We start from the raw sequence: 27,822 nt of genomic DNA, 5'->3' as shown, positions 1-27,822 counted from the left end.
TAAGCACCTACACTGGCACTGGGTCAAACAAATTCATCCAGAGCTGTCTAAAGTCATACAACTGTTTACATACTTTATGAAAACACTTTATCTTCTTTTACGAGACATTATCTGCTTGTCTGTGACGGTTTACGCACTTCACTCCCAGTCCATTTCTAAATCATCTGGAATGAAGAGCACAAGCGGAAAGGCCTACTTTAATTTGCTATTTGAGCAACTTCTTTCAGGAATTGAAGTCCAGAGAAAAGATGGTATTTCCTAGGTATGTCTTAATTGACCAGGCATCTTCAGCAAGAACTTGTAACACAGGAGGGTAAGACTCTGGATCAACTTACTAAATGGATCCCAAAAATCAAGACAGTGACACTTGCCCTCCACACCAGACCATGGTTAGCACAAGCAATGCACAGGACTGCTGCTTTCAAACGCCACTGTCAAGACACAAGGTGATGGGTAAATTCCTTTTTTTACCTTAGAGTAGTGCTGGTTATCCCAGGCTCCTGAGAATAGCTCTTGGAGTGGTCTGACAGCCATCCCTCTGTTTAAAGCCATGCACACACCCCCAGTGGAGGGGAGCAGCCTTGGTGGAGTCACCGGTGCCCCAGGGGCCTGCCTGTAGAGCAGAGCAGACCAGGGCCGGCCCTGGAGGTGGTGGCCAGGCCCGGGCCCCTCAGCATGGAGGTGCCAGCATGCTGACCCATGCCCTCCCTGGGCAGGCGTCAGGCAGCCCCACTTGCCCCCAGCCCCTCACTGCCTCCCCACACACAGCAGCCTCACCTTTGTGTGAGCTGCACCGTGTTTACCCTCCCACTTCCTTGTTCCACTCCGGCGCGAGGGCCATAAACCGTCCGGCTGGCACAGCCGAGCCCTCCGTGGCACGGGCAGGAGGAAGAGGAGGGAGGGGGATGGCGGCCAGCCCCCTGCTCCAGGCCTGGAGGGCACCCTGGGTGCCGCCGTGGTGGTTGGGAGCGCAGCCCTTCCCCTAGGGCTGGTGCCGCTGCCCATGGTGGGTCTCTCATGCCTGCTGGCCACCCTCATGCCGGGGCCCAGGAGTGCACCGGGGGGGAACAGCACCTACTTCCCCTTCTTCTCGGACTTCAGGGGCCACAACGTAACGGCCCTGCGTGTTGTCGAGTCGTCCGCCCTGGCCTCCATCTTTCTGCTGGCCTTGGCGGGAAACATCTGGGGCATCTGCCTGCTGGCACGGCAGCGGCACCGGCTGTGCGCCGCCAACTGCCTCGTCCTCAACCTCTTCTGCGCCGACCTGCTCTTCATCACCGCCATCCCCTTCATCGCCGTCGTGCGCTGGACTGAGTCCTGGGTGCTGGGCGACGTCGTCTGCCACATGCTCTTCTACGTGGTGAGCCTCAGCGGCACCGTCGTCATCCTCTCCCTCTCGGCCGTCAGCCTGGAGCGCGTCGTCAGCATCGCCCGGCTGCGCCACGCCGCCTTCCGCCGCCGCAAGGCGCTGGCCGCGGCCCTCCTCCTCGTCTGGGGCTTCGCCGCCCTCGCCACCCTCCCGCTCTGCTGCTTCTTCACCGTGGTGCGGCTGCCCGCCGCTGCCGGAGAGGTGAGAGCGAGCGCCGGGGAGGGCCGGCGGCGCCGGGCCGGGCCGGAGCGCCGGGCGCCGGGGGAGAGCGGGCGCCGGGGGGGCGGCAGGACTCAGGCTCGGGGGGAGCGGGCGTGGGCGCGGGCGGCTCGTCCGCCTCTGCCACCGGCGGGAGGGCGCTTCTGGGGAGCGGGTGGCGCTGCGCGCTCGGGCGGGCGCCCAGGTGGTGCCCGGAGCAGCGGCCAGAGCGGCCCCCGGCAGACCCCCGCCCGCTGCCGCCGCCGGCAGCGCCGCTCTCCCGCCGCGTCCCGCTGGCCCGGCGGGCCCTCCAGTTCCATACGAAACGCAGTTCGGCTGGGATTTTTCTCGCGCTCCCCGGTGCGGCTCGGAAATCCCCTTTTCAGCACGCTTCCCCCTTACCCAGGGATCAGCACCCGGGGAGAGCTGCCCAGCACCTGCGGCAGCCTCTGTACATAGCGCTGAGGGATCTGGTGTAGTTGGGAACAGTCAGGGTTAGGTTAATGGTCGGACTGGATGATCTTCAAGGGCTTTTCCAACCTCGATGATTCTGTGATTCTGTGTGAAATGGCCATGCACAGATTTTTCTGCCTAGTGTTTTGACATGCGTACAAACGTACACAACATGACACTCAAATACATGGTTAAGGTCTGTAAGTTGCATTTTTAAAGTTGCCGTCAGCATTTGATATGAAATCTATGGCATCTATTTGTGACTGTGTGGGCTTTTAAAACCATGAAGTAATACATTAATTGACGCTTTGTTTGGGTAGAAAGTTTTCACAGTTTAGTCTGCAGCCATTTTCTCTGTAGGCATAAAGGGAGATATGACAACTTTATAGTAAAAATAACAGTACAATATTAATTTTCTTCTCTATTCTTTCTAAACAGGAGATTCAGATTTGCACCTTAGTTTGGCCCAGCATTGCAGGAGAAATAGTTTGGGATGTGACCTTTGCCGTTGTTTTCTTTCTAATACCAGGATTAGTCATTGTCATCAGTTATTCCAAAATCTTACAGGTATGTTTTTCCTTTAAATTTTGTTATAGAACATAAGGAAGTAAGCAGTAACTCACTAGGCATCAGCATATTGTCACTGAATACAAATACACCTAAAGGGAGTAGACATCATTTGCTCAGTAAATGGTAAGTATGGGATATAAAATGAGGCACTTCCACCTGTACATAATAGCCTATAAATTTCAAATAAGAACATGCTTGAACAGCACTTACCAGAAGCCCAACACAAAGTTTGTCTTCATTTATATTTAGTATTTAATACACTTCTCCATTTATGTGCTGTTCATATATAAAGACTGGCAATCTCCTAAGTGCTAAAGGAGTCAAGCATTTGGTATAACTAAAAACAAGATTTTGCTTTTCTTGAGCCTAAACTCCAGAGTCACAAGGGATTTGTAAGCAAGTAAAGAGGGTCAGGACTAGAAAAAAATCTATCCCCTTTTAGATCTACTGATTTTCAGCATGTATTTTTAGTACACAGATCTTGTTAGGTTACACATACTCCTCCACAGTTTCAAACTTTGCAAACAAAAACTGTAAATTAAACACTCTGCTTCCACTTTCCTTATGAGTGAATGTTGTTTAACTGTTGAAATGTAGGCCAAGACAGGAGGCACCACAGAGTTTTACTCTATATTCTAGCAAGCATGATATTAGGTACCTAAATTCCTTTTAAACATCTGATTTCATAGCCCTTCCTCTTCAAAAAACAGAGTGAGAAAGAGCTAGAAATCTTCAAACAAGGTGCTGCAATGCCTAGTTTTTAGCAACCGCCCCCAAAAGATTCTTGGTTCCTGTATTAGGTAATTAAACTTCTCATACTATATATAAGGAAAATTAGAGGTTTTGGAAAGGAACCTCAAAATACACAGATTATTGAGCAGGGTGAAATGCTTTGCATCAAGGGGCTGTGGGTACATGCACCAGAGCTGCACATAGATGTTTTGATGGACCTAGGACCTAGAGTCTGGGCTCTACATGTACTTGCCTACTGATCAGGCTTAAACTCATAGTCAAAATCATCAGCTCTTCGTTTCTGTACACACTATGAGCTCATTATAACCTTGAGGTAAATGCATTAGGTAAACTTCTTGAGTGAAGTAAAGCACTTGCCTTTTGCAACCTCATATTTGCTTTAGGCAAAGAGCATACAGTAACTTAGTGGGGAATCTGAGCCCTTTGAAAGAACTGCAAAAAGCTGCAGGCCAAGGAATGCCACAGTCCTTGGTCAGAAACCAGGACAGGAATGGTGTTCCTCTTGTCCTTGCAGACTCCAGATTACAACAAGTAAATCTAGAAAACAAATGGCTTGTAGGGAGCTAGAAGTCTAAAAAAAGTGTTTGGAATACTGGGTTACAAGACAGCCCCATGCTGTCATGCTCACGTTTCTTTCCTAACTTGGTTACACAGATGATAAGATATGTTACCATGTCTCCTGAACCGAAAAAGGAACGAGGCCCGTAGCAGGATCCCATCTGTTATAATTGAATCTTGTCTCTCACACAGCTCTCCAGGAAGCAACTAGAACTCAGCTGGAGAGTGTCTTAATCCCTGAGTCATTCCCAGGAGCAGATTCACTCTCACTTCGTGAGAACACTCCATGATGCCAGTGCACACAGAGTACAGGGTTCTCTGTTGCTGGAAGCAGTTCAGATCATTAATGTATTCAAATAACACAGCATCTATGATGACGATGATTCACTACAGATATAAGACCTCAAATTTGTTAACAAATATACTCTACAATGTATACTTTACAATTTAATCTGAATCTGAGTATTATTTTTATGTGACGCTTTCCAGAACCCTGGCAAAAATGACAGATCAGAAGCCATGATTTGTAATTAAGTTATTTGTTCTTGCACTGTTCGCTGTTGCAAGCAACACTGAGATAAGAGGCTAGAACTAGTAAAGATGTTTGGGAAGTTACACACTTGTATATACTTGACTTCTAAATTCCTGATTCTCAGAGTGTGGTCCAGATGCCCACAATAGGTATCTACATCCCTTATACCAGGCAGATCCAAAGTGTATCACTGACACCCCATTTCAGTTGAGCATTTCCTTAAGATGCAGTTGCATCTTATTTACCACAATCCCGGCGATTCTTGCATTCTTAGTTCTAGGCTGTGCCCCTCCAGTAGGAAAGATGGAAGGCACTTATATGGGACAGATACAAAGGTATCTGATGAGGACATTCTGTAGCCATTTTGAACAGCGGAGGCCGAGGAGGCTACAGAATTTGGTTTTCCCACTTTTATATAGAAGTATTTTGTGAAACCTTAATTCTTACTAAGACAGGTTAGGTGCTGTCTGAGAACAACTCTTGGATCGGATTGTTTGGAGGATTTAGCCTAGTTTATGGATTCCAAATGGGTACAGCTGAAGATCATCAGGCTGGAATAGTTTTACATGCTCAAAACCTCTGAATTCTCTGCCCCTTTTAAATCAGGGAAGCACCTAGTGAGACTGTCCCCTTCTCAGGCTCAACAGCTGCTGAGGAGCCCATTTCTGGATAATGGGTTTTGATTTATACACCTACATTCTGTTGAAATCTTCAGTAGATGTCCAGGTTCTTAATGAATATTTATTTTAGGCCATCTATCTCTGTGACAAATTCAGAAAACTGCAGAAAGAATGACAAATTACTCAATATATATATATATAACCATTTTCATCCTTCCCTGAACCAGGAACATATTAAGTATTACTAGTATTAGTGTTATCCTTCCTTTAGTTATTGCTAAAGGGAAACGTCACACATAAAAGTGGCAGAAAGCGTCTTATGCCCTTTGACTTTCCTACTTAGATACCAAATTCATCCAGGCTATTGAAAATATCCATTCTTCACCCATGCAGGGGGTAAAATGGCATTTCAATTATTTAGCATAAATGTTTGTTTGCTAAATATTTCAATTTTATTTTGTTTGCATCAGATATGTGAATGTAACAGACTTAACTGTGCTATGCCAACTTCAGTGAAGACATGGATATAGAGTATGAGTTTAAGAGTTTTCTGCAAGCCATTGGGATTCAATATTCTACCTAATGACAGATGATTCATACCCATGAACACTAGATTCCCAAGCTACCCATAGTCTGGTTTATTACATCAGATAGTACTTTTACAAGACACAGATTTTCATAGTGACAAAAGGATCCATAAGATTTCAGGTTAGTTCATAGAAAGCAATTCTGATTACTGACTGAAAAAACTAAAAGTTTATACAAAACTTAATGTAAAATCCCATTCACATTTAAAATATCGTGTTTTAGTTACTGTAATAAATTCATGCTTTTCTAATACCTACCTTATAATACCATCATGGCCGTAAGAGAATTGGATTGTGTTTCTTCTTGTGTATCAACAGGATTGTTAACTATGTTCCAGTTTGCATTTGTGAAAAAAATCAATGGGTTTATTTAAATAGAACAAATGAGGTCATAATTTGAAGTTAATGGGATTTCATGAGTAATTAAGTCTCTGTTTTATGCTGAAAAGTATTTATGGCTGGTAGAGAGCCATGAGGAGAACAACCAGCCTGACTAATATTGAGGTGAGTTCACAGCTGAAAGGAAAAAAAGATTGATAGTAATGCGAGAATGTTTGAAATGGAACCATTGACAAAAATAAAAAGGAATTCTTCAATGCCCTTTTTGCAGTCACTTTTCAAAAGAGAAACATCATGTGCCAAGATTTACTTTTGCACTTGTAAAAATGTGTTAATAATTCTTCTAGGTTTCAGTGAAAGTTACTTTATTCTCTCTTACTGCAGATTACAAAAGCATCAAGAAGGAGTTTAAATGCTGGTTTAGCCTACTCAGAAAATCATCAGATTCGTGTTTCCCAGCAAGACTACAAACTATTCCGAGCCCTCCTTGTGTTGATGATCTCTTTCTTCATCATGTGGAGCCCAATTATAATAATTATTCTTCTAATTTTAGTCCAGAAGTACAAACAAGATTTAAATATTTTACCATCAGTTTTCTTCTGGATAGTGTTATTTACTTTTGCCAACTCTGCTGTCAATCCCATTTTGTATAATGTTGCCCATTTCAGACGTAAATGTCAGGAAATTCTTCTCTGTTGTACAGGGAACCCTGCAAGGCATGGGGCTGGTATAGAAACCACTGCAAGAAGAAGTAACCATGAACAACCAAATTTGTCTTTCATTACCAGATAATTATTTGAAGTCTGAGCTGTGCCACACTTTGGATTTTAATGTCTACACTGTCCCAGGTTGAAGAGGTCACTACATTATAGTATTATATGCCAGAGAAGAAAGCAAAAAAGCTAAATCAGTTTTTAATTCCTGCAGGTAAAATTATTGTGGCCTCACTGCTTTGCCTCAGTAAGATTTGGACAATTTAATCCAATAGATTGAATTCTCCACTTACACTGAAATGAACAGGAATATGGCAATGAACTTGGTGAATGTTAAATAGTTGAAATAAGTATTTACCAGATGAATTAATTTCTAAGAGGGTACATTTTCAGTTGGCATAAATGTCATTAACTTTAATGAAGTTATAGTGAATCTATATCAAGAGGGCACCTGATCCATTTTTACTCTTTATTTTCTACAGAGTAAGAGAGATCAACTTTCTAGTGAAAATGTACAACCTCAGAAAGTAACTGCTCTTTTTTTAATTCCATCTAAAAAAGGCACTTGGTTATATGGTTAGATAACTGACTGCCTGAACATAGGTTTGAGCAGACTAACCAATTTCATGTAGGAAACAAGATGATAAACATGTATTATCACCAAGTGAATGACCAACTTGGTTCCATCTCAGATTAAAAATACAAACATAATGCCTGTTAATTTATAAATAAAGAATAAATAAATAAATGTTTACTTGTCGTGTATAAAATAGTTCTTTTAAAAACATGCATATTTTTTTATGTCTTCAGTAGTCATATCATAAAGTTATTCAGTGATATATCCCTTCCTCCTTTCTAAAATGCTACTAGGAATTATTTTCAGTATTTCCTAGAAAAAAGATGACATTGTATTTGAAAAGAAACTAAAATACATGTACTTTTGGGGTTTTTTAATTAAAACTTTTCTTCAGAAATTGAAACCGTTAAGAAAGAGTAAATTCTTAATTATCGCCATCTGTCACCAGTTCAAAACAGTGCATTAAGATAATGGTTTACTAATAAAACCAATGTCTACATATGTACAGATTTGCATACAAGCAATTTTCATCCCCTGTAATCCAAGTTTATTAAAATGTTTCATTGGTTTACTAACAAGGTGAGCTACACAGCTCAGATAAATACACTCAATCTAAATGAAGCCATTTAAGAGGAACACCCGATCAATGTGTTAACTTTACATCCATGGTGTTGTTACATGGTTTCTTTCCATAGTTTTGGATCTCCTTAAGAGCAAAATCCTGAAACACACAAAAAACAAAATTTTGTTTTTTCAACTACACTACAGACTTTCACCAAATTTAAAATGCATACATATCTAATTTCTTTAAAGTGCTCTTGAGTCCAGCAGCCTGTTACTTGTAATGATAATGCCAATACCTTTCTCTGCAGTTTATAATTCCAAAGAATTTTCAACTTGGAACAAAACAGGAATTCATTCAATCAGTTACACCTGTCCTGAGCATTTTAATACTTTGGCAAACAAGGCACTGGATGGATGAGTGATAAAAGAGTTATTTATTCACTTTAACAAGCTTCAAATTATTTGCCTTTTAAAAATTATTAATTTAAGAATGTCTTTCAACAAAACAAGAATCTCCTGACCTCCAAAACTTCTAATGGCAATAGTAAATTAGCTGAAGGAATATACCACTCTTAAATTAAAAATTTTTGCCTCCAGCAAATGTTAACAGCAGATTCAGCTTTCAGGTCTACTAACATGACATTGTATTGTATTTACAAATAGTCCCACTGTGATATCCACACTCACATTGCACAATTTAAAGCAACTTGAGCTATTACTCTGAGACTAAGTGTATCATAGCTTGATCTATATTTGGAAAGGAGCTACCATCAGAAATGCAATGTAAATTGCAACCAAAAAACTTGGAATTTCCTAGGCTTCCTTTTTGCCTTAAAGAGCCAGTATACAAAGAAGAGATACTTTAGATTTTTTTTCCATAAAGGTAAGTTTTGTACATCTATTAGGTTTTTTTAGTAACTTGATTTGAGTACAGTATTAATTAAAAAAGCTAATGAAAAATCTTTGGGGAAAAAATTAGCTTCAAGACATAGGCAGAGTATGCACAATTATAAACAGATACAAGCCTATTCCTGCAGCATCTAGTAATATCAATCAGAATTTCACCACAATAACAATGGAACGCAGGTCAGTACAGACAATTGAAGTTGGGTTTTTTTGCTACTAATTCTGTAGCTCTTAATAGCAGAATTAAAACTTAGGTAGTAAGGTTTCCAATCCACATATACGGAATTAAGTGAATTTTGTTTCTGATATAAAGCTTTCAAAAAAAAGTTTTTTTCAGTTTAGCTCACAATCATTATCTCATTCCCAAATGTACTTGCTTTGCAGGAACTTTGGCTTAATGATACTGGAGAATTCAGAATCCACTAACGCTCTGGTAATTACAGTATGGGGAAGATGCAAATTTCTGACACTAAGTTTCATTTATACTTTGGTGCTGGGCTCATAAACTCTGGCATCATCCTCAATAAAAAGCAGACAGCATTAAAGACCCAAGCTACTATTTTTCATTTACAAACAATATGGAACTCACAGTCTTACCAGACACTGCACTCAACACCTAACATCTGAATATAAATTAGGATATAGAGAATACAGCACAGATATAAAGAACACAGCACTTGGGGCAACTTGGTAGATTTGAGATTTCTATAACAAACTAGAGGCAGCATGATCAATTTTTAAATTAAGGTTAGGAAGTCAAAGAATATTTAGGGCTGAACTTTCAAAAGACATTCTGAGCTTTTATTTTTAAATTACACTCTTGGTTCTATATTCTGTGAAAAAACAAGCATTCTATTATATAGAAGTTCAGAGATATTTGGAGAAGTTCTATCACAAATTATGAATACATTAGTATATTCAATTTTTCTTTTTGGTTTTGTTTTCATGCAAAGATTGACAATACATTTATTGCCTTGCAAGCTCCATATAGTGTAGAAATAATAGAAACACAGATTCCATCATGCTGATTCAGACCAGTACTTGGACTAGCCCAATATCCTGATTTTACAGTGGGATAGTACTTTCTCTGGGTTTGACAGAAATGCAAGGAACCACCATTACACACAACAGCTGTGTATCTACACTTTATCTTAAATTTAATACAAAAACATCCCTAATCATCTCATTATTTTGTTTTCTTGTCTTCAGATTTTTTTATGCTTGCTGTACTTAATTTGAAGAGCAGTGAATGCAGCATTCAAAACAAGAAAGCATCATCAATTTATATAATGACATTGTTTCTTTTTTGTCCTACCCTTTATGCAAACACTCATTCACAAAAGCCAATTTCATTTGCATTTATGATGTCTTTTAGTCTTGACTGCCTTAAAACCCAACCGTCTTTTGTGTTGTCTCCAAATTATCTTTCAAGACAAAATTTTTGGTTTCATTGTTGTCAGGCACTTTTTCCAGGTCACTAATCAGTATTCTAAACACCACCCACCTTAGCAGATTTTTCAGGCACCCTGTTATCAGCATACTTGCTTTACAACATGGCAATATATTACTCTCTGTTTATAGATCAGATGAACAGGCAATAGAGCCACAAGAGCTGACTGTGCTCATCTGTTCTGACTGTCTTTATAATATACAAAAGTTCCTTTAGTCAATCCCAGTTTATTCTACCATGTCATTTAGAAAAGCCTTTAATCTTGATTTACAGATTTCAGTGATGAAGAACATACAACAGCTCTTGGTAAACCGTTCCAAAGGTTAATGACCTTTGGAGTTAAACAAATGGCTATTTATTTCTGCTCTGAATGTGTCTAGTTTAAAGTTCCATGCATTTTAATTTATTATTCTTATGTTTGCAAGTCCTTTATTATCCAATTCCCATTGCTTGTGTGGGCAAGCACAGACTTTGCTCAGGTCAGCCTTTAACCTCTTTCTGGTGAGAAAAGATCAAGGTCTTTGAAGCACTCACTAGAGGACACATTTTACAAATCTTAAAAATTTTACAATCATTTTCTCTGCTCTTCTTTGAAACTTCTAATTCATTCTCGGTACCCTTTCACATTATGATTATCATCAAATGTGACATAGCAAGCAGACCTATGCCAAGCACAACAGTCTCATAGGGGCCTTTAAATTAATCTTTTGTATCCTTGGTTTATGCATTCAAGAATCACATTAACTCTTTTGGCCACAGTATTACATTGGGAGTTCATATTCAGCTGATTCACCAGTCAAGTCTTCTGTAGGTATCGTGTCTTCCAGAATGTGAGGGGCAGGGCAGGGGATGGGTACACTACTATTTTATTTGTCCTAAATAGTCTGATCCGTCTTCTTAATTCTTTACTATTCCCCACTCTGGGTGTAATCTTTATCAGTAAGTATATTACAATTTCTTCTAGATCATTGATTAAAGTAGCACAAATTACCATTTGGCCTTTTCTAATATACTTGAGCACAAGTGAGCTAAACTGTTTCCTTCCCTGTGATTGCAAGCTCAGCCTGACTATATGACTCAAGACAGGGTCATAGTTCCAGTATGAGGGATATGTCCCTCTTCCACAACCCTTTGTGAAACGGTTGGCATGAGGACCTGTGAGAAAGGGTCTGCTATAAAGTATCCCTTCCAAGACTTCTGATTTTACTTAAAAGCCTTTTATGAAGAATTTTTCATAGAAGTTTTTGAGAATACATTCTATTCCCTCCAACCACTATTTTGTTGAGAAAGACAGAGTTCTGGTTAGAGAGACACAATTTCTTTTTATAGCAACTATGAAGTTTATCCTTACCGTGTTTACTCATACTACATTGACTTAATTGTTTTACAGCTTCCTCTAATTATTGTTTCAGCTGATGTGATATGCCGCATAAAAACCTATACACCTTAGGTCTCCTTCAGATAAAGGAAGTAAAAGCTGGAAATAACTTACTACAAGCTCCAGTTTTAAAAGGACACTATTACAATCACTAAGTAAAAGACCACACATTTGCTATTTAATGAACCAGGGACCCCCAGTGCTTTAGTCGTTAAACACTGAAATAAAATTCTTCAGAAAAAAATGTTCTTACCATTATGAATGATAACTCTGTATTTTCTGTCCAAACAGAGGTCTATCTGCCTTTGTCTGACAATCTTCTGTGCCTCTGGAGGCAATCCCTTGGGGTCCCGGGAGAACACAAAGGAATAGCTATCAGCACAAGTGCCGTCTTCATTTAGTTGGCGGCAGGAATAATGAAGAGCATATGTATCATAATCTGTGTCCACTACCCAGTGATCATCATCTGAAAGAAACCATAGCAAAGAAGCAAAGATGTTAGAGACACAAGTAAAATCTAGTAAATCTAAAGAGATGGTTGCCATAACTCTGTAAAGAAAATAATACAAGGAAGATTGGTATAAATGATAACAGATTAGCTCTTTGTTTATTCTTGTGTTCAATGTTTAATTCTGTGTTTTGGGGGAAGTTTTTTTTTAAAAAAATAAAATAAGCGTATTTATCAGGGACAGTGATGGAGAGAAGAGGAAATGGTTGGTACCACTGCTTCTCCTCTAGCATGGACACAGAACAAGAGCAGCATAAAGAAGTGCCTTGTAAATCCATGCCTGAACATCATTATAAAATGTGGCAACAAACACAAAAACGAACTGTGTATTACAGTAGCTACCATGAAGTACAAATAAAGTTTTCCTATTTTAACCAAAAAAGGGGAACAGTCAGACAGAAAATAGTTTTTTAAAAAAAAAAAAAAATAATAGAGAAGCTAAAGGTGGTCTTGGTCTTGGTCATGCTAGTCATGCCCCGGATTACTCAAATCCATAACTATTTTCCTACCGGGGATGTTACTTAAACTGTATGTTTAAGGAAAAAGATTATCATGTAGTTTCTGTGTGTGTTAGAAGTGTATTTGCTACAAGCTCCATCATAAACCCTCTTCTCAAAACACAGTTACAATTTCAGAGAATTCTTAACTATTTAGCTAGGTAATCTGATAAATACCTGGTCACACAGACAACCTTTGCTAACAGAAGTGAATCTAGGTGTTTGCAGTATGAAGTGTCATCTCTGCACCCTCCTCTCCTGGAGCAAAAGCTTCTCCCTTGCCCTGTGTATGTGCTGGTGAAGGCAACACTGTATATTCTCTTCCCCATCTCTCCTATGGGTGGGGATTACAATTTTTAGAAAGGTAGAGTCTGGGGTCAGCCAGCAATCAGAAGTATCCATGAAAACATGATTCAGCAGCATGCTGTGAGGAGATTTGGCAACAATTCAAGAGCAATTTGTATCCAAAGCATTCTTTGTAACTGTGTCTTTGGAGAGAATGGAGCTCCAATCACTTCCAAATTCCACCTGCTTCTCTTGGAAAAAATCCATTGAAATGTCTTGAGCTACAAGTGTCTGAATCTCTACTTGGCTCAGTAAACTCATTTTGTGTAGGGTGTGAGACATGACAGAAAAACATGAGTATATATATACTGGATCATATTTGTTTCTTAAAATAGATAAATCTCCACATTTGCAGACATGAGACCAAACAAAATAACAGTTGCAAAATCCTCTTCCCCTGCTTGGCCAAGTCTGATATTGGGCTTTTCAGAGAGAACAGAAGCATCTGGTAACTGAGTTCTGAACTAAAACAAGATTTAAAATACTTCATCTGTCCTTCATTTCTTTCCAAACAGTGACCATCAATTATATTGTTGGATAACAAACTAAAGAAATACAAAGATATACATGGCCTGATTTTCAGTTGTTTAAAGAAAGCCAACCAGCTGTCCCATGTAAAAAATAGTGATTACCTTGTTCACATTAAGGCTTTGCTGTATGATAGTTGTTATGTGTTTTAAGTGTGTTTAAGAAATCCAACACTACTTTTTCCTTCCCCCGCATGGACATACAACATAGCTAGGCTCTCAAGTAGTTCTACATCTTCCATAGCTCAGTACTTACTTCCTTTCTGCAGAAAAGAGGCAACACCCCAGTACTTCATCTTGAACTTGGCAGGATCCTGTGTGTCAGTGAAAGAGCCAATCATGTCAGCACAGACATCCCAGTTACTGTAGACAGAGAGAAAGAAAAAATCACAATCAAACCTAACAGCAGAGATTCGTTGTGAATGTGTGTCTAGCAGGTAGGGTTAGAACACCAGTAAGTGAAGCAGAAGCTTAGTGAAATGGAACAAGAGGAAGATTGCAAACAGCTTACTTGAAGAGTCTGACTCTGCCCTTCGCAGTGGCACTCATTTGTCCATTCTCATCTACAGTGAACTGGGCTACCACATTGTCCTGCAGAAAGAGCCCCTCAGGATCTTTTTTTGCCGTGGCATACCAGGTGCCACTGTACTGCAAGGAAGTAAGAAAGCCTGCAGTTAAACCTAGAAGTATGGAATACATTACAAACACACATCACAAACTAGGGGAGGTAACAGAGGGGAGGACATGCAGATCTTTAACACCATGCCTCAGAGCTGTACCTAAGAAACAAATCTAGCTGTTCCAACAGCATAAACCCACCAATATGTCCTATAGTACAGCCAGAGTTTGTGAAAGAATTGACATTTTTTGGTATCTTATTTGTATCTGCAGTTCTCTGGTATTTAGCTTACAAATCTTGGTGGGAAGAGGATAACAACTGGCAGATCCTGACAGATCTATGTATAAATGTTTTTTCCTTGTAATGATGTCTGAAAACACCAGAGTATTCATTTTTCATAGAAACAACCAAGTCACTATGCTCCTTTTGTTTAAACTATACAGTTTGAGACCAGTCTGCTAAACCTCAGTTTCTGCAGTATTCCTTTATCAGATGCATCAGGATCCAGCATCTGTAGAGGTGTGGGCAACATCACACGCCTCTGCTGTTTCTCAGTATTGCAGTCTGTGACTTTGAGTGAAAATGTGAATACACTGGTGCTACTGAATGCCAGATTTTGCAGTGTGGGAAGAGGAGCTAGGCAAGACATCACAAATCAGGAGAGAAAGAAGATTTACCCTGGTCTTGTCGAAGTTCTCCTTGACTTTGAAGCTGCTTACGCGGCAGTCCCGCTCCGCCATGCTGCTGCCTAGCAAGGCCAGTGCCAGAAGCAGCAGCCAGGGCAGAGCTCTCTCTGTGTGGGCCATCCCGTCCCTGCAGCAACAGCAAACAGAGAATAGCATCAGAAACAGGCTCTGTCACACAAGTGAGGAAGGGAGGAAGGCTGCCCTTCCCTCCTGCCCCAGGAGATTGTGCAGCTTTCCCTGATGCATGCACAGGCAAGGCACCTAGCTGTCCCCAGCCCACCACAGCAGAGTCCCTTACAGACAGTGCCAGTCCCTGTAGCCTCTTGAGAGCCCAAGCGTTGATGGCAGTGGCAGAGCACCCAGACAGGGAATGCTTTATGTAGTCTGGGGCTTTCGCAACCCTCTGAGCTATAAAGCCAGCATTGGAGGGGGGTAAGGAGGTGGGTTGATGCACGCTGCAGGCTGAGGCCCCTTCATAACAGCCTCTTGCCTAATACTCATGGGCTCAGGTGGTCATTGACCTCGACCTGCAGCCAAGCAGGCGCTAGAAGCAAATGCCTCTCTTTGGTTTCCCTAACCCAAAGGCAGAGCTCACACCTGGGGGAAGGGGTGTGCACATGTGTGGGGAGAACAAAGGAAAAGAGAGACACCCCATCTTCGCACGGGGGAGAGCGATCTGCCTCCACCTCCCCTGTGATTTTACACACTGCAGTCCAAAGTCCTTCTTACCCAATGTGCTCAACTCAGTTACAAGGTGCAGACTTGTTTCCTCCACTTCGTCCCCAAATTCCTTCCCTCTCTTCCCCTGATAAACAGTGGTAAACATCATACTTGCAAGTTTCTGCTAATGTTTCTGAAAGCCTGGTCATGCCAGAACTTCTTCAGGTCCTCATGACTGGTCCCCTCTTGCTTCCTGAAGGCTGGCTCAGGTGTTAAACCATCTCAGGATCGGCTCCCAGAGACAGGAATGGGGCTCTGCAAATCTTCAGGAAAGCAAAAGAGCACTTTTGTGTCATACTGCAAGGGTGGCAGGACATATATGTGGCCTGCAAATACCCAAGTGCATGTACATACCACATCTGGCCTTTTTTACATCAATTTTAAATCAGAGCTTCCCTAATTTCTATTCTGTTTTTGGCAAACTGTTTTCAGTTACATAAACCATTATTGTTTTGTCCTGTCCAGGCAAATTTTGCTGCCTCTCAGTCAATATTTGTTCTATAGTTTCAACATCTTTAGGAAGCATTAGAGAAAACCTGTTAATTATTTTCTAGACATGTAACCAGATCAGGATAGGACCGATTGTTACCAAGAGAACTAATTCACCCACTTTTTTCACCTCCCAATTTTGAAAGAATAAAGGCAGAAGCCTGTTAGTTGAAAGGTCTGTGTTCATTACTTTAATTAAGCAAAAGTATAATTCAAATATGGAGATACTGATGTAGTATAAAAAATACTTCAATAGTTGCTGATGTACAGAATTAAAACAAGTTATTCAGTATGGCCTTTCCCAGAAATTTACTTCAGCCTTCTACTCCTTTCACATATTCATCCAAATACTAAACTTTTTACTGTTGCACCCTTTACAGTCTTTTTCATATGTAATGCAAACAGCAGCACAGTCTGTTTGATTTATCTTCCTTTTCTGCTTTGTGTTGGAGCCTTTTTGCATAGAGAGTATATTTTTGTTCACTTTCTCAAACATCAAATGCTCAGGGATGTTCCAAGTCTGTTCTGAAGCCTTTGATTCACTGGATAACATCAGATACTAAAAATTCCATTATGTTTAATATTAACCTTCTATTTGGAGTAAAGAACAAATTTAACACAGATAACCAGAAAAGTTGACGCATATTAATTGTTCTGAAACTTTCAACAGTAGTCCTTCAAAAAGCCAATATTTTCATTTTTCAGCTGAGATTTTAGTTTGTTAATTCCCACGGAGACTGAAGAGAAACAGCAATCTATATCGCTCTGGTGGCTTTTAGAAACTTGTTCCAGTCTCTGGAAATGGTGATGCCAGTTATAAATATGCCTTTTTACAAAACTTCTACAAAATACTCACTAGTCTTGATATATGAATTCATCATATTTACAAGATCAAAATCAACATGGATTTTCTTTGTTCAGTGTCTCACATGACTGATAGTAAGAAGAGTGATTATAGTTTCATTTATAACTTTTAAATCTACTACTGTCTTTAATAGCAAAGAAAAAAATTATTTCTTTATTCTCTGCCAATTCATCAAATATTACTATTTCTCCTAAGTTTGTCCTCTTCAAAAATCTGTATACTGCTTTATATTCCTAGAGAGGTCCTTTCAGAATCAGAACCATGTCTATAAAATTTTGTCAGTAACAATTATCAATGAAAATTCTATGGCAGAGGTTTCCAAAGGAGTCTACAGTCAATCATTCAAATGAATCAAAACCTGATGAGATTTGACCACGTTGAAAATCTAGGTCAGTAGAGCCATTATACTTATTGTGTGTTGTCCTCAGCAGTTTTACAGACAGGAGACCAATCCAGGTTTCACTGAAACAAAAATTTACTTCTGTTAATAATTTTTAAGAAGATCAGTTCTAAATATGTGCAAAAGCCATTGCAGTTTCTTAATTTAATCTGAGGTCATCAACGAAAATAAATCAGAAACATGTAATTTTGTATTAGCCTTGGCACAGCATTTTTTTAATTGTGTGCCTCCACTGATCTCTGCAATGTTTGGCAACTCATATGTGGTGGAGGTGCCTGGCAGAGACTTCTAATTCATTCATCTCCTCAAGTCTGGGATCTCTACAAACTCTAGGCAATGCCTGAGAAAACTCTTCTTTTGAACTGTTATCATTGTGGATTTGTGGGAGCGCAGCTACAGTGAAGTCACACCAGTATTTCCCAGTCAGATTTCAACAACTGCAGAAGAGTACCTGGGCAAGTCAGTACAATTTGAAGATTACATTGTAAAAGTTTGGCTCTATGCCTCTTCACGTTTAGCTATACTTCCAACTCTGCCTACCTGAGATGCAGTTTATGTTAATGAAGTCCTTCCACAGTTACAGCTAAAGCACTTCTTTAGTTCAATGAGACAAGCTTTTTAGGTGAAAAGGCTCTTCTGTTGTCAGTTATGTCTAGATCAGGAGTGTACTGGAGGAGGGATGGAAGGTTGCTGGCAGACTAGCATTGTTATGGCAATTCAAGGGTGAATTTTTTCTCAGTCCTAACAGATGTAGCTATGCCAGCAAAACTATGTAAACTCATAAACAGTGTAAACTTTGCCTCAGTTAATCATCATTTGGATTGACTTGGGCTATGGGTTCAGTTGAGAAATTATGCCAGCAAGTGATCCTCATCCAGATCTTTGGAATCTGGATATACCCCTTGCAGATTTGTAGTTCTCATGCAAACAGTAAGGAACAGAATCTGGGCCAGGATTTCAATTGATTCTGAAAGCAGTATGCACAGATCAAGTCAATGGCATCAAGTGATTGCTGGGTTCTCAGAAAGCTCAGACAATTAAATTTAAAAGAATTTTTAAAATATTGATAACATATAAACATGCAAATAACCTCTAACGTAAAGCATACATTTACAAAACTTGTGCTAAGTTCAAAACCCAGCTTGATAAATTTCACATATGACTTCCCACTTTATTGTTCAAAGCTGGCAGCATATTTTGAATATTATTGAATTTTTTTTTAAAAGGCAGTATGTATTTTTTGGAACTGTATTTAATTGAAAGGGAAAAAATTCTTCTACCTTTGAATTTTGCCAAAAGGCCAAAAAAGGGTCTAACTTCTGGCAGTGATTCTGAGATTGAAATATTTTTTACATTAATAGCCTGTAAAATTCTGCAATATTTTCCATTAGGAATAGCAAAATAAAATACACAGAAAAGGTTAGATCTTCAAAGGAAATGGCAGAAAAAAGCTTTCATTGTAGGAGTTATTTTAGTTTCATTTATGACTTTCTAATAAAAAGGAAGAAATGAGAGTCAAAGTACTATTTAAAACATTTTTAACACTGCAACACTGAAGCTTTAAGTATTAAAAGAACTAGAATTTTATTTGTGGTCACAAGAATAAGTCTAGCTCTTAGGAGAAAGCTGGCTCAAAGAACTGGTAATAGGAAATGGAGCATCCATTTCCAGCCAGACTGTGCATAGATTGAAAGACTTTTTGATGTCGTCTTATTTATTTATAGAATGCCATTCACAAACATGGGTACCCATTAAACTCCTAGAGGCAGATTTTGTGGGGGAATGAATGACTGCTGTGTGCACAGAGCAGTGGATTCAAGTGTAGCCACTGCCCTGTGGAACCAGACTCATATTAACAAGCAACAACAAATGGCATGAGCTGAGCCAAGGGCCTCCGTGTACTTTGTAAGGGACAACTACGTACACTGTCACCATCACAACTGTTCCCCTTGGTGGCAGTCTGAGTACAGAGGTCAAGGACAAAATGGAATTGAAAAGATTAGCCTTTGCACCATGCCAGCCTGTGTTCTACCTGTTTTTGTAATTCAGTGATGTGACATTCTGGTTAAGAAGTGAATTTACATTGAAATCTTTATAAACAGTATTTAAACAAACCTAGTTTAAAATGGTACCTTTATTCTCTTCAGGAAACCTTTCTGAGGATTGTGATTCTGAATTGAAATGATTTTCTAGATGCATTACTAAAATGGAAACAACTTGAAACAAAGATGTAGTTTGCCAACAGGCTGGCCAGGCTGGTGAGGAGAGCTTTAAACTATGAATGGTGAAAGACACGGACATACTGGAGTGAGTACAGCAAAGAGCCACGAACATCACTGAGCAACAGAGAATCTGACAAAGGAAAGGCTGAGAGAGCTGGGACTGTTCAGCCTGAAAAGAAGGCTTGGAGAGAACTTATCAAGTATATAAGTATCTGGCACGAGGGTATGAAGAAAAGTCAGACTCTTCTCAGCGGTACTGAGTAATATTCTCAGTAATAAACAACAGTCAGGTAACATAAGATCACCGTGGAGTAAATACGAGAGTGGATGAGATTAAAAGGCTGCTGTCCTTTGTTCAGTCCATATACTAAAATTCATGTCAAGCTACCAAGAAACTTTTCATGCTCATAGTCAAAGCTGCTGTGCATCTGGCAACCCAGGTTAACCCCTTCATGCTAGACTGGCCATTTACTTCAGGAAATCTCCTCTAGAATCTAAACTCTGTGTTGACTACTTATTTCATGAACCCCAGAGCTAATAATTGGTAGTTTTAAGGGACCATGAAAATTTGCAACTGTATGGAAACAGCAGCTAACTTAATATCTTCAGTGTTCGTATTTTTAAGATTATTTTTGTAAGAAAAGGGACAAAAAGTTATTTTAAAAGAAACATAAAAGTTGAGGTTGTTTATAAAGGTCCCCAAAACACCAGATCAGTGACAACAAAATATTTCAATGCCAAAAACTGTGTTAGGGGCACGCAGCACCTGTTGTAAATACCTACAGAATCCATTCTCACAACCTAATCATTTAGAAAAAAATCAATAATATTTCTGAATATTAAGTTCTTGGATTATACATATAAATCTCCGATGTCCAGATAGTGGTCACAAAATTATCCACATCAAAAGCCATGCAACTGAAATAAACATATTTGATCTGTGTTTCTTCAGAAAAATCTTAACTGAATGAACCACATTAACTGTATCAAGATGAACAGAGACACTCAGATACAAACACGGAGTTGAACTGGGAAACCTTATAAATACCTTTGACATTTACGTGCTGTTTGAATCTATTTAAATAATTACGTCTGTCAGTTATCCTTCTTAGGAGTTTCCATGTATCACAAGGGCTCAGGAAGAGTCTACTATTAAGAACGACTCCGTAAATAGTTTTATTTCTGTAGCAACTATAAATGTCAAAGGCAAATAACATTGTATGTATTAAAATCACAAAGCATACATATTTCTGATATTCTCTGAAATGAAAACAATTTTAAAAATATACCACCCTGCTCATCATGTTTTTAAATCAAACAACCTCAGCATGGAAAAGAATCAAAGCCCAGTGCATGTTATATTTGCCTTTAAAAGTGCAGTGAAAATGACTGTGCAAGGTTAGTTTGCACTGTTAAATCTCCATGCATATAACGGATCCTACATTAAAATGTATTTTCTTAATAGATGATCTTATTAAAAAATTGCTAGGAAATATGATAGTAAAATCATGCTGGAAAGTGCCAGAAATGTGAAATAATTTTTTGGTATAGTTTCTTACAATAAATATAAATGTGAATTAGAATTACTAAAGATAAAATGTTTGATATTGTTCGAAAATAAGGAGAGTAAAGGAGATAGAACAGAATATAAATTTCTTATTCCAGCACAGAAACTTTAAAATAGTGCTCCAAAATATTTAAATGGTCTAATATCAAGACAAATACAATGTATTTTCCTAACTCTAAAATGCAGACTTCCATAAATGTAAGGTACATTTATGTACCAAACTACATTTTGATTTCTATGAAATCACTTCAACTTCTTGGTTTGCCTTAATTATTCATGGTTAATCAATATGTACATAATGTTCACGATGAAACACGACTAATACAGCAGTTGTTGAAAAAAAGCCAACTTAACTGTCTTCCAAACATAAACTTCCTATTGGCTTCTGATACTTCTTTCCATGTCATTTCACAAACACTTTACAGAGCAAGAGTGCAACTGTAAGATTGAATCTGAATTAAGAAAAAAAAAAAAAAGGTTTGATGATTCAAGAATGATTATGGGACAACCCAGCTACATCTGAAATATTTTGTTACAAAGAAAGATTTATCACCTTACAGTAGTGCCTAATTAAAATATGATCTTTATTTGTTATCTCAAAGTACAAATAGTGTAATTTATCATTTGTAAAACAGCTGGGCACGAGGGAGATTTGGTGGAAGCATGATAAGCATTTTAGGTGATCTTGCATATCAAAAAAAGTGGGCACACATGATCATAAAATTGTTAGCTTACCCTGGCCCCAAAGAAAACAGTGTAACTCAGTCAGGTTACCTATCTTCACTTACTCTCCCTCCAGACAGTGACAGACTGCTCTACTTCATAGAATTAATGTAATCATAATATAAAGAACAACTAATGCTTGTAAAGCTAGTTTCTCACATGTGATAAAGATTAATGTGTAAATCTTATATAGAAGATAATTTTCTGGAATGTTTTAGCTGGGCATGAGACAGATCCTCTATAGACCCTTCCTCCTTCAAAGAAACTACTATGTAGATTATTCCAAAGTCAGTAAAAAAGTATGACCAAACAAGTAATGCAAAAATGTTACTATTCCTTCACACAATTTCATTGGAGCTCTTCAACATCCTCTTTTTTAAAGAGCAGCATGAAAAGTATTGAGCTAGAAATTAGCAAGATGACAGATGAAAAGAAATAATTTAACTCTATGTGTAAATACATATACAATTCTTTTCAAGTCTCTATTGCTTTTATACGTATTGCTCAAATCATGAAACTATTCAAAGACTAAGATATATGTGCTTTTCTTCTGCTGTTTTCTTGTAGACTGTACATGTGTACAATGGTGAGAACATCTTGCTCTGCTGCAGTTGCAGTCTATCACAAAGTTAGTATCACCGGTTCACACCCATAAAGAAGATGCTATAACCTCACACACCCACCAGTGAGGGTCCTATGCTGTCCCCCAGGGCTGCTAGGAGTAAGTAACCCAGCCAGAGAAAAGGAACCAGGGCAGAATGTGTCCATACTGTGATGATCTTCAGATGTATTTTAAAATCTTTATAGCAACTGCAGTCTGGCAAAAATTAGTCTTACACAGGGTTTCATATCACAGTCAGAGGGAAAACTAACGTACTGAGTTAACTGCCATTACACACCAATCACTGACTTGTTCTTTGTGCACGAGAAAATCAGTATCGGTTGCCCATGTTGATTCTTTTAGATATGTTGATAAAAATGGATGTTAATACACTGTGCCCTCTGGGAGACAGATAAAGTTGTACTTTGACAATTACTCTTTTCAAATTAAGAATTGCCAAAGAGTATGTGGTCCATTTTTCTTATACCAAGAATCTCTTTCTGGTTCTGATCAATGTGGGTGTCACAAATAGAAGTAAGATTAACTGTATTGCAGCCCTCCTACTGTGCTGAAATTCAGATCTGTTTCAATGAACACAGATCGTTTGCTGTTGTAGCTGGCACTCAACTTACTCAGCCTTTTCATTCACATAGCCCTGGGGTGTTTGCTCCTAAAATTCAACAGTTTTCATCATTCTTTTTCCATTCATGTGAGTAATGCTGAACTTCCAACAGTAGGAAACTTCAAACATGTTATAAAGCTACAACTAGACTCAAGATTCCCTCTTTGCCCGCTATGTCAGTTATTACCATTTTTCTGTTATTTAAGAGAGCAGAGATCTCCCACTTTTTCTGAAGAAGGCGTAGAAGAAACTACACTACTTGCAGGACCCTGTCTGGTTATTTATGCTTAGAGAGTAAAAATGTTACTGTCTCCTGAACTCAATTTGAATTCAAGCCATTTTCCAATTTTACTCTTTCCTTTAGGCCATCTATTTTTTTAAAAAATTATATATAAGTGATATCTGGCTGTGCTGAGTCAAATTCTAATTCTTTTACTCCATCTTCACCTGAGCAAATCACTTGAGCAAGCTCAGACTTTTTTAAGGTCTTTAGGATTTCACCCATTTTATGCATGTATAGCTTCATAATTATTTACTTTCAGTAATGCAATTTCGATCATCTCCTGACTATTTCAAGGAAAACTAAATTTTGCAATTTTAAAATTTTCTCTGCAACATTCTGTTTTCCTCCCCTTAAGTACCTCTTACAAATACATGTGTGTACATCTGTGCACGTGTATAATGTGGGCTAAGTATCTAAGTGGAATTCCTCATATTAAGTTTTAATGGAAACTTTTGTGTGTATACTACAATATATATACTGTGAATGAAGGAGATAACGTACAGGTTTATGTACCTACACATCAGACAATTTTATAAGGTCTAAGAATTAATTGGTTAGTTTAAAATGGTAAAATTATTCCCTTAGGATTTATGAGCTAAGAATGGTCAGGGGTTTAGTGTCCTGACATCTCTTTAATTAGCAGTCTCCAAGATCTCAGACTAAGAAGATGCTAAGCCAGTGCCTTCTGTCATACCTCAAGAGTTTCAGAAGGCTTGGAAGTCACAGAGGAAGGTGAATGTACTATGCCTGTGAGCTATACAGTACGTACAAAGTACTGTTTTCTTACTAGTATGAAGTTAGGATTTGTTGCTACCACTCCTGCTTTGATGGTGATGCAGTTCTAAAAGAAATCCTAAGAACAATCCAGCAAAAATGGTTGAGGTAAATAAAGATGCCGTTGAAAAATACTTGGAGAACAACCCCCAGTTTGCCAAGGAGTATTTCGACCGAAAAATGAGAGCAGAAGTGCTGAGTAGCATCTTTAAAGTGAGCCCTGGCGATGTGAAGGAAGGAGTCAGCTTCAAAGACATGTCCCGTCTGGAGGAGTGTAACATACTTTTTGAGCTGCTAACAGAAATCCAGGATGACGGAGGCACTGTGGAAAAGATAGTGCACAAGGCCCTGCAGAGGCTGGCACAGTTGCTGGCAGCTGATCGGTGTAGTATGTTTGTTTGTCGTTCCCGAAACGGTATTCCAGAGGTAGCCACCAGGCTTCTCAATGTCACTCCAATTTCCAGCTTTGAGGAGAATTTGGTGAAACCAGACAATGAGACTGTTTTCCCTCTAGACATCGGGATAGCTGGATGGGTTGCTCATACGAAGAAGTTTTTTAATATACCTGATGTGAAAAAGGTAAGTGACTTCTCTTGAGTTTTTGTGCACTTGCTTACTCAGCTTCCTGCACAGGGCTTGTGGTACAGAGTCATTCTTCAAAAACATCCCAGAGACAAAAATCCAGACCAAAAGCATGAGAAAGGAGCAGCAGAGTTTGCTTAAAATCCAGTAGAAACACATCATGTAGCTTAGTGAGGTATTTCCAGTATTCTTGCACAATAGTTGTAATGTAATTTACTGTAATAAGGGAGGACAATATTAGATTAATAGGGACCAATAAGTACTTGTGTTTCTGTTGAACAAATCAGGCTCCTATTCTGTTTTCCAGTATGGGCTTGGAAGTGTTTTCCCTTATCATTCTGTGCTGACATACATGCACCTCTAAATACAATTAATTTGCAGCTTTTGTAATAAGGATGTTTCCTTATAAGTAGGTGAATGAAGCCACATGATGATGATGTCAACATGTATGCTCAGCTTCAAGTCTCTCTTTGAATTTAAAATGGCTCCAACTTTTGAGTACATCCAGATCCAGGGATTTTGTTCAGAACCATCTATAGAAGAAGATTAATGAGTCAGAGCTGCTCCAACATTTTCAGAGTTCCTGTTGAATTTGCACAGAATCACCTTCTTTAGTTATGGTGCTGATAAGAGTTATTACAAATGTTAATTAAAATATGAGTGACCTAACAGAAATTAAACATGCATGGATGGGAACTGCTTTAGAAATTGCTCTGAAATACATGGGGAAACTTAAATATGCTTTGATTGTTGCAGATTTCTTTAAAAATAGCTAACCTTGTATTATCAAATGGTGACATCTTCAGCAATTTTAGTCTTATGTGGAAAAGCTCAGCATAATCAAATGGTGCTAAGATAATGATACAAGATGAAAGTCTGGTTTCTCAGTATTTCTGATATAGTCAATTTAAAATTCCAGGCCATTTTAGAAATGGAAACTCCTTCAGTATCCTAAGCTCAATGTAAATAATAAAAATCTTTATACACTGCAATTATCTATGTTTTCCAGAAGGTAAACAAAAAGTAATGTATTTTATCATGTTAAAAGTTGGCAGACAAAAAGAAACCAAGGGCTACTTTTAAAGCTCAGAAACAAATGAAAATGTATATATATGTGAAAAGAACGTTCCAATATATAGTAAACTACCTCAGAAGTAAGCAAGAATTACAGGAGCAACAGAACAATTACAAGAAATTTGAGAAAACAAGTCAGTTGATTTTTAACTGACCACTAAGATGCTTTCTTCAATGGCTGCTCTTCTGACAAGAAGCACCTGACTTGCTGCCTCTTACCACCACATGGGGAGACTGGAAGGATAATCCTTCTACATTCATAAGGCTGATTACATGAGAAAAGATCAGGAGGATCAAGAAAGGTGTGCCTTCTATCAGACACTGCACTGCTCCTTAATATCATTCTGTGAGAGGTGCCCAGAGCAGGGCTGCCCAAATATTTCTTCATTTGCAATAGGATTTGTTCAAAGTTTTGTGACAAGTGTAATTTGAATATGCTTAAATAAGAGAACCTTTCTGTCCATCTCATCCTGCTAGGTATATATTTTGCACTCATAAATTAATGTTGGCTGAATATCTGTCCAGCTATTATTCAGTCATTCTAAGGTAATCTGTACTTAGGCATCCATTTACTCTCTTAGGATTACTGATGTCTATGCCATTAGGACCACACTTAAACATGCGATTAAACCATGGTGCCATTAATCCTCATTTGATAACTAAATGGCATCAAAACATTGACATTTTAGAAGTTAATTGCAAAACTCCCAGAGACTTCTCTGGGACCAAGATTTGTTATTTAAAAATAACCCTGAAGGTCTCAAATTTGTCACCATTTCCATTCTATTTGTACAAAAAGCCAGGTCTCCAAATCCACACTCCCCACATAGGCAAAGCTCCCACTAATGTCACCAGAATCTTTATCTCCGTAAGGAACCCAGAACTCCACTAGTCAGTAACATTTAAGGAATATAATTAGTCCATGGCAGCAGAAATAGGCAGCCACTGAAGCCTTTATCACATTTTTGAAAGGATAATTATTTTTCAGATCACTTTGTATGCACTTCAGTCAAACCAGATTATCTGCTACCGAAATCTTGAGCAAAAAATGACAAGCTGAGTTAAACCAGAGATTATTTTTGCCCCTACTGCCTTGTCAGAATACAAAATGCACAATGAATAATTCTAGATGGCTAGAGTGCTTCAAAGATGTCATGTCTAAACCCTTTCTATTGTTGACACAATCCATATCCAAACAGCATAGTGTTTTTTAAGTCTTAAAGACATGACAACATTGACAAACCCACAGTGAGACATTTCCATGCTTCAGTCACCACCCCTTTATAACAAGAGTGAATGTAATAAAAGATCACAATAGCAATAAATCATTGAAAAAACGTAAGACTCCACTTTCAGTGCCTGGTAGCCAGTTCTTTAGGGATTATCACGTTCTTTAACCTGGAAAGGTACCAAAAAACGTGAGGAAGCTCCTCATCCTGACTAATGCTTCAGAAAAGAAACGCAGAGGAAAAGATACAGACCTTCTGTAATTAACTTAGTAGCCTGAACAGTCTCCCCCCACAAGATTATGGACCTGTTGATTGCTAGAGCTAACAGTGTTTAATAGTAGTGAGAAATAGGAGGTGAGACAGGACCACCCTATTAATTTGCCTCATATTATTTCCAGTGACTGGCAGAGTATGTGACTCAAATATTCCAGAGTAAAATAATTGACTGCATAAAATTTGATATTTCTATTAGTATTCTTTAAATATTAACTGATAACATGGACAACATGATAAAGAAGACTACAATTACCCCACATCTTTTACCAAGGCATTATTTCCAAATAAAACTAAGAACTAAAAAATAGTTAAACAAGGAACATGTCTTCTGGGGAATCAAAATCTCAGATTCTCAGCCTGTAAGAACCAATAATAAAGACAATATAAATTTGCTTTAATCCATCATGTATTTACATTATTGCATTATTCCTTTTAATTCAGAGAAATTTGAAGACAAAGATTTAACTGAGAATTGGAAACTCGAGAAATAATATTTCTGGTTATAGTAGAGTTTAAAACTTTGTAAATGGTGAAAATATGCTTCAAAAGAAGTGAAGGCTTCTGGATTAGATTCATAAAGGGACTGAAATGTTCTGATGCTGAAATAACAAGCCTTCATTTTTAGAGGTCCTGCACTGGAATCCAC

The 27,822-nt window shown here is 38.7% G+C and overlaps 3 protein-coding genes and 1 long non-coding RNA gene across 5 annotated transcripts in view; 2 read left to right on the top strand and 2 right to left on the bottom strand.

The window, feature by feature from the left end:
• Positions 1–338: 338 nt before the first annotated feature.
• On the top strand, positions 339–7,446 carry FFAR4 (free fatty acid receptor 4). The gene is made up of 4 exons (XM_074875680.1): positions 339–446; positions 836–1,570; positions 2,459–2,587; positions 6,364–7,446. The coding sequence occupies exons 1-4, from the start codon at positions 339–341 to the stop codon at positions 6,769–6,771; spliced, it is 1,380 nt and encodes a 459-aa protein (XP_074731781.1). The 3' UTR covers positions 6,772–7,446.
• Positions 7,447–7,627: 181 nt separating this feature from the next.
• Positions 7,628–15,120, bottom strand: RBP4 (retinol binding protein 4). The gene is made up of 6 exons (XM_074874943.1): positions 15,048–15,120; positions 14,741–14,876; positions 13,956–14,092; positions 13,701–13,807; positions 11,821–12,033; positions 7,628–7,990 (listed from the first exon to the last, which is right to left on the bottom strand). The coding sequence occupies exons 2-6, from the start codon at positions 14,867–14,869 to the stop codon at positions 7,977–7,979; spliced, it is 600 nt and encodes a 199-aa protein (XP_074731044.1). The 5' UTR covers positions 14,870–14,876; positions 15,048–15,120; the 3' UTR covers positions 7,628–7,976.
• Positions 15,121–15,601: 481 nt separating this feature from the next.
• LOC141945969 (uncharacterized) overlaps positions 15,602–27,822 on the bottom strand; it is a 35,704-nt gene continuing 23,483 nt past the window's right edge. Inside the window, exon 4 of the long non-coding RNA XR_012629690.1 lies at positions 15,602–15,732. This is a non-coding gene — a long non-coding RNA (uncharacterized LOC141945969). The remainder of the gene's footprint in view (positions 15,733–27,822) is intronic.
• PDE6C (phosphodiesterase 6C) overlaps positions 23,958–27,822 on the top strand; it is a 31,108-nt gene continuing 27,243 nt past the window's right edge. For both annotated transcript variants that reach the window (XM_074874935.1, XM_074874936.1), the window contains exon 1: positions 23,958–24,594. In XM_074874935.1, the coding sequence (XP_074731036.1) occupies positions 24,115–24,594 (480 nt within the window). In that variant the 5' untranslated portion in view covers positions 23,958–24,114. The remainder of the gene's footprint in view (positions 24,595–27,822) is intronic.

The sequence above is a fragment of the Strix uralensis genome, chromosome 7 (assembly GCF_047716275.1).
Source record: "Strix uralensis isolate ZFMK-TIS-50842 chromosome 7, bStrUra1, whole genome shotgun sequence".
Lineage (NCBI taxonomy): Eukaryota > Metazoa > Chordata > Aves > Strigiformes > Strigidae > Strix > Strix uralensis.
The sequence above is the reverse complement of the archived record's forward strand: the minus strand, read 5'-3'. Positions and strand labels throughout refer to the sequence as shown.

Excerpts from the sequence above, each read along its gene's own strand:
- FFAR4 (XM_074875680.1), top strand. The coding sequence starts at position 339 with ATGGATCCCAAAAATCAAGACAGTGACACTTGCCCTCCACACCAGACC. Across the intron at positions 1,571-2,458 it reads TGCCCGCCGCTGCCGGAGAG|GAGATTCAGATTTGCACCTT; the intron begins GTGAGAGCGAGC and ends CTTTCTAAACAG. Across the intron at positions 2,588-6,363 it reads GTTATTCCAAAATCTTACAG|ATTACAAAAGCATCAAGAAG; the intron begins GTATGTTTTTCC and ends CTCTTACTGCAG.
- RBP4 (XM_074874943.1), bottom strand. The coding sequence starts at position 14,869 with ATGGCCCACACAGAGAGAGCTCTGCCCTGGCTGCTGCTTCTGGCACTG. Across the intron at positions 14,093-14,740 it reads AGAACTTCGACAAGACCAGG|TACAGTGGCACCTGGTATGC; the intron begins GTAAATCTTCTT and ends ACTTCCTTGCAG. Across the intron at positions 13,808-13,955 it reads GGCAGAGTCAGACTCTTCAA|TAACTGGGATGTCTGTGCTG; the intron begins GTAAGCTGTTTG and ends CTCTGTCTACAG.